The 5,869-nt window shown below is 42.4% G+C and overlaps 1 protein-coding gene across 1 annotated transcript; it reads left to right on the forward strand.

The window, feature by feature from the left end:
- Positions 1–3,976: 3,976 nt before the first annotated feature.
- On the forward strand, positions 3,977–5,262 carry LOC136142540 (peptidyl-prolyl cis-trans isomerase D-like). Its single transcript, XM_065900770.1, is given in 4 exon segments — positions 3,977–4,309; positions 4,483–4,579; positions 4,582–4,844; positions 4,846–5,262. Coding segments are annotated over 4 exon segments (1,110 nt in total).
- Positions 5,263–5,869: the final 607 nt, after the last annotated feature.

The following is a 5,869-nucleotide window of genomic DNA, read 5'->3' on the forward strand; positions in this document are numbered from 1 at the left end:
ATTTTAAACCTACTAATGTAATAGCTACTCTTCAGGGTAGAATAATAAAAGTCACCTACACAACTTGGAGGCTACAATCATAATGTGTTGTAGCTCCAACTTATATAGAAGAATGTTCCCCAGACTACCAAGTGGTGAAAACTTTACAGAAAAAGCATTTATTTCAAAGAAAATGATTTTATTTCTGATACATTTACAATTGCTTTCCACTTGTCCGTATTCTCTGGTCTGCCTTAGAGGATGGTCACCAGGATGTAAGCAATCAAACTTTCACAGTGTAAGGTCTTCAGACACAGTTTCCATTAGTTTCTATTGCCCAACCTACTCAGCTGTAGAAGAGGGATGAAATAAATACTGATTGGCTACCTACTTTGTATACAACACTATGCTAGACACTTAAGACAATACAAAGATGGATAATGTGAATATTGACCTCAAGTAGCTCACATACATATTGGGGACATGAAGTGTATGTTATCATGTTAAAATATGTGATACAGACAGGATGCCCACAAACTGGTCACCATGTTCAAAGACTGTATCCTAATATACTGCATTGTGAAATGTATTACAAGTCATTTGTTACCAATAATTTTTAAGTTGCTGAAGGTTCTAAATTATTTACTTAAAGCATAAGTTTGTTAATACTAGTACTTCTATCACTTGCAATCATTTATATTTTTTGCAAGAAAAAGGAGTGTCAGTCGTGTGAGATTTTGGCCCAGTGACTCCTCAGTAAGTGTGCAGGTAGGCTTTCTTGACCCTCTGTCCAGCTCTTGCACAGATGTGAGGAGTATACATGACATTAGGAACAGAGAAATGGGGTGCAGAGCAGGGAAGCAAGGGTCCAGCTGGAATCTTGCTTATATCATTGTGAAAATATTTCCTTCTCCAGGAATTATGTTTCCATCTTTTAATTTTTCTCTCTTGGGTCTCTGTTGTAGCCATGCTTTCCAAGTAAATGACCCAAACACCTCCAATTACTTCCCAGTAGCCTCTAGACTGCTCTCAGTCATGATACAAACATAGCACAAAAAGTAAAAGATAGCACATAAATAGAAGGTGCCAGAACCATACTTGAGCACTGCATGCCTCTGCAAAGTTTGTGGTTTGTGTATCCAGTAACTACTTCCACCCCGGGCATAGTTCTGTGTGTGTGTCTGTGTATGTGTAGAGGGTGTGGGGAGGAGGGAAGATCTACATCAGAATCATCTGCTTCCTTCCCTTCTATTTACAGAAATAGTTGGAAGTATGACTTCATGGATTCCAGAAAGAACAAACATACTTTACCTTTGCAGGGGCAGTGTTTTCACAGAGAACGGTAAATGATCATTCTAAAAGTACTATTTGGGTCGGTTGAGAGAATCTCTCCTTATTTCATGAGAAACTGAGGCTCAGAGGAGTTAAAGCCTTGCCCAAAGCCATATGTCTTGTAGAATATGGCTGCTTGGTATCTTTCTTTCCTGTCCAAGTCGGTAGTGGAACAAATGGTCATTCTTCTGTAACTGTTGTTTTTCTCTTCCTCCTTGTCCTTTCTGTCTTCTCCCAACTTAACAGCCAGGCCTGGGGTAACGTCTAACAACAAAGTTCCTTTGTACTCACAGGTTTTTTGCTTATGGTATCAGTGAGGCACCTTGTCCTGCAGATAAAGAGTATCTTTTTGAAACAAAGAGTTTTTCCACCTTTCTCCTTGCCTATCTTTTTTTTTTTTTTTTTGCGGTACGGGGTCCTCTCACTGTTGTGGCCTCTCCCGTTGCGGAGCACAGGCTCCGGACGCGCAGGCTCCGGACACGCCGCAGGCTCAGCAGCCATGGCTCACGGGCCCAGCCGCTCCACAGCACGTGGGATCTTCCCAGACCGGGGCACGAACCCGTGTCCCCTGCATCGGCAGGCGGACTCTCAACCACTGCGCCACCAGGGAAGCCCTTGCCTATCCTATTATATCAAGGAACAGTAGTAGAGACAGTTCACTTTCTCAAGGCCACCATACATTGCTAACTTCCTGACCACTGACGTTGGGATTTTCCTCACCTCAGTCTTGTCTTACAGTGCATGTCCTATAAAAGCAGAATTGTGAGAGGTGCTCACAGCTGAGCCAGCACTTGAATACATATGGCACCTTTCCCTAAACCTTGAGTGGCAGGCTCCCTGGGACTTCCTGGCTGGTGTTCCATTAACCATTAACCTTTATGCAATTTTCATTACTTCTCCCTGATCAGCTCACAAATGTGGTCAAGAAAGGCTTGCTTTGTTTGTAAGAGGGGAGTTGTTGTTTTCTTCTCATGTTTGGAGCATCTGTGTACGTCTGATATGCTGAAGCCACCTGCCTCCCCTTCAGTTTTATCTTGTGGGAATATGATTATTTAATATTTTACACAGGTTCAAAGTCTTTATCCAAATATCATCTCTGACATCTATCTTATTCCATCCATTCTATTGTAGCACATTACATATGTATACCTAGTGGAATTTCAATTCCACTAGGACCTGGATTCCTCCAGATGGATATAGCAATTTTGAAGTGCACAGGGGAGAGTGTCTATCACTGGAAAGTATCAGGGTGGGAGTGGGGAGAAACTAAGGGGATGATGAATCAGTTGAAAGCCTAGTGGATAGAGTGCCTCTGTCAGCCTCCCATCTATGCTCTTGAGTCTACAAATTCTGTCCTTCTTAGGAAATTGATCTGCACGCTTTTGCTCCTAATTGTTAATGGACTACATAGCAAGCATGGTATAAGTATCTCCCTTTCTCTATTTGTACTAAGAAGTCCTTTCTGTCTTAAATACCTGTAGAAATCTTGGTGGCGGAGGGGCCTGTAAGATAAGGCTGTCTTTAACCCCCTTACTAAGACTCAGGCTGTTTGGTTTTAATCCTAGGATTCTGGGACTGCTTCTCTTCACGTTGGAACAGAGCAGTCCCGATGTAGCCTGAGCAAATGGCATGGACAGGTGAATATGTGCTCAGGTGATCTTCAGCCAGAATAACAACTCCGCCAAGAATTAGTCAGAGTCCTATTGCTTATGGACAAAGAAGGATCAAAATGAAATCATCCAGAAGCTCTGAATAGCCTCGCAACAGGATGACTCAATAAGAGCATATTGGGTTTTGGAGCCAACATTTTGGAAGTTGGGCATTAAAACTGAGTGAAGGTTCAGCATTTGTGAGCCGAGGCAGTCACTTACTGCAGTGCATTGTGCTGATTGCAGGGAAAAGTTGATGGTGACAGCATGCTACCTTTCCCTTCTAATTGGCAGACAAAAGCATCAAAGAATAAATAAATATCACTGAGCCAGCTTGGAACTTACTGAACAGGAATTGCCCAAAAGAATGGAGGAGAAAACAGGCAAGGTTTCACCCAATTCATTCTCTGCTATGTTACTGTAAGTCCAAGTGGGCAATATCAGTGTAGTGGGTATGGAAATGGATTGTTCAGGTTGACATGTGGTACTGTGAGATACCATGAGAATTCTCCAACTTAGAATCAAGCCAGCATTCATTAAAGACAACTGGAGAATCTTTTTCAGCAGGCCGAAAAAAAATTCTGTGCTCCTGCCAAAGAGTTGTTAAATACACCTGCCCTGCTGGTGAATGAAGCAAATCTCGATGGACTGCCAGGCTTCTGACTAATTTATCACATGATAGAGCTGATAGAGGAGGAATTATAGCTGAATGGGAATACAGAGATGTTGGGCTGTGTCCACATTGACAGCTCAACTAACTAAAGCATTTGCTTTGCAAGTAGCAAGGTTAGTTGGTACTCTCTTAATAGTCCAAATGTTTGCTTTAAAAATTGAAGTGGGCCGGCGGCGGCAGAAGTCAGGAGGTGACGCCAGAAGTTGGGCCGCGGATTCCGAACCCCCGTCGGAAGCGTCTCGCCAGCGCTGCCGTTCTTGGTAGACGGAGCGACTTGGGGGTTCGGGCTGCGCGGCGGCCATGGGGTGTTCCCAGGCGCTCGGGAACGCGTCTGTGGGCCACAATGTCGCACCCGTCCCCCCAAGCTAAGCCCTCCAACCCCAGTAACCCCCGAGTCTTCTTCGACGTGGGCATAGGAGGGGAGCAAGTTGGTCGAAATGCCTTGGAATTGTTTGCAGATATTGTACCCAAAACTGCAGGAAAATTTCGTATGTTGTGTACAGGAGAAGAAGGCATTGGACCCACCACTGGGAAACCTCTCCATTTCAAAGGATGCCCTTTCCATCGAATTATTAAGAAATTTATGATTCAGGGTGGAAACTTCTCAAATCAGAATGGGACAGGTGGAGAAAGTATTTATGGTGAAAAATTTGAAGATGAAAATTTCCATTATAAGAGCAACAAAACCATTGCTAATGTCCGGGATGTCAGGGGATTTGCCAACTAGCAGACCTGGTTAATGTCCAGGCTCCTAAAGGACATTAGTGGTGCCTGTGCCTTCTTATCTTCATTGTTCCAAGATGTCCCCATCGGGGTATGTTGCACCATTCAAGTTATAAGAATGGACATCATGATAAAGAGGGATTACTGAGCATGGCAAATGCAAGCAGCAACGCAAACGGCTCTCAGTTCTTCATCACCACGGTTCCAACTCCTCACTTGGATGGAAACACGTGGTGTTTGGCCAAGTGATTAAAGGAATGGGTGTGGCAAGGATTCTGGAAAATGCGGAGGTGAAAGGTGAGAAACCTGCCAAATTGTACGTTATTGCAGAATGCGGAGAACTGAAGGAAGGGGATGATTGGGGAATATTCCCAAAGGATGGATCTGGTGACAGTCATCCAGACTTCCCAGAGGATGCAGACATAGATTTAAAAGATGTAGATAAAATTTTACTAACAACGGAAGACTTAAAAAACATTGGAAATATTTTTTTTCAAATCCCAGAACTGGGAGATGGCCATTAAAAAATACACAAAAGTTTTAAGGTATGTGGAAGGCTCGAAGGCTGCTACTGAGAACGCAAGTGGAGCAAAGCTGCAGCCTGTCACTTTGAGCTGCGGGCTGAATATCGGCGCTTGGAAACTGAAGATGTCTGATTGGCAGGGAGCAGTCGACAGTTGTTTGGAGGCCCTTGAAATAGATCCAGCAAATACCAAAGCACTGTACCGTAGAGCCCAAGGATGGCAAGGACTAAAAGAATACGATCGAGCATTGGCTGATCTTAAGAAAGCTCAGGAGATTGCACCAGAGGATAAAGCTATCCAGGCAGAACTGCTGAGAGTCAAGCAAAAGATAAAGGCACAGAAAGATAAAGAGAAGGCAGCTTATGCAAAAATGTTTGCTTAATAAGGAATTCAGTTTTGCTTAAGTATGCATTGATTGTATAAAGCGAATAAGACAATTTAAGGATTTTGTCTATTATGTATGATCCCTAATGTGATCCCTCTGAGACTTCAGTTCCCATTGTTTACAGTCTAGGAATACGTAGGGATTCACTCTTAATAGACCAGTGTCACAAAATATGGTGAAATTGATTCCATTTTAAATGGCTCTCTGCATTACTCACAAAGCATAATGGTGTCCAGCGTACTTTAAACTCCTAGACACATCTTGTTTGAATAAACAGATGAAAACTTAAAAAAAATAAAAATTGAAGTGCACTTCACTGAATCATGTTTAAGAAATGCAATAACTAATCCATTTATTGTAATTAAAACAGACTGCTTTTTTTCCAGGGGAGCTATTAAAATAGGTATTTTCAGAACATTTCTGCTTCACTTTCACTAGGAAAATATTCCTGTTGAGGCAAACAGAATTTTGCCCATTTCCAATATGAATAAAAGTGGAATTGCAGTTGGATTATGGCAAAGGGGAGTTTAACTCTTTGTTTTAAATACATCTTTTACGTTTTAATTTCTACAATGAGAATGTGCTATATTTGAAATTTATCTAA

This window comes from Phocoena phocoena, chromosome X, assembly GCF_963924675.1.
Source record: "Phocoena phocoena chromosome X, mPhoPho1.1, whole genome shotgun sequence".
Classification (NCBI taxonomy): domain Eukaryota; kingdom Metazoa; phylum Chordata; class Mammalia; order Artiodactyla; family Phocoenidae; genus Phocoena; species Phocoena phocoena.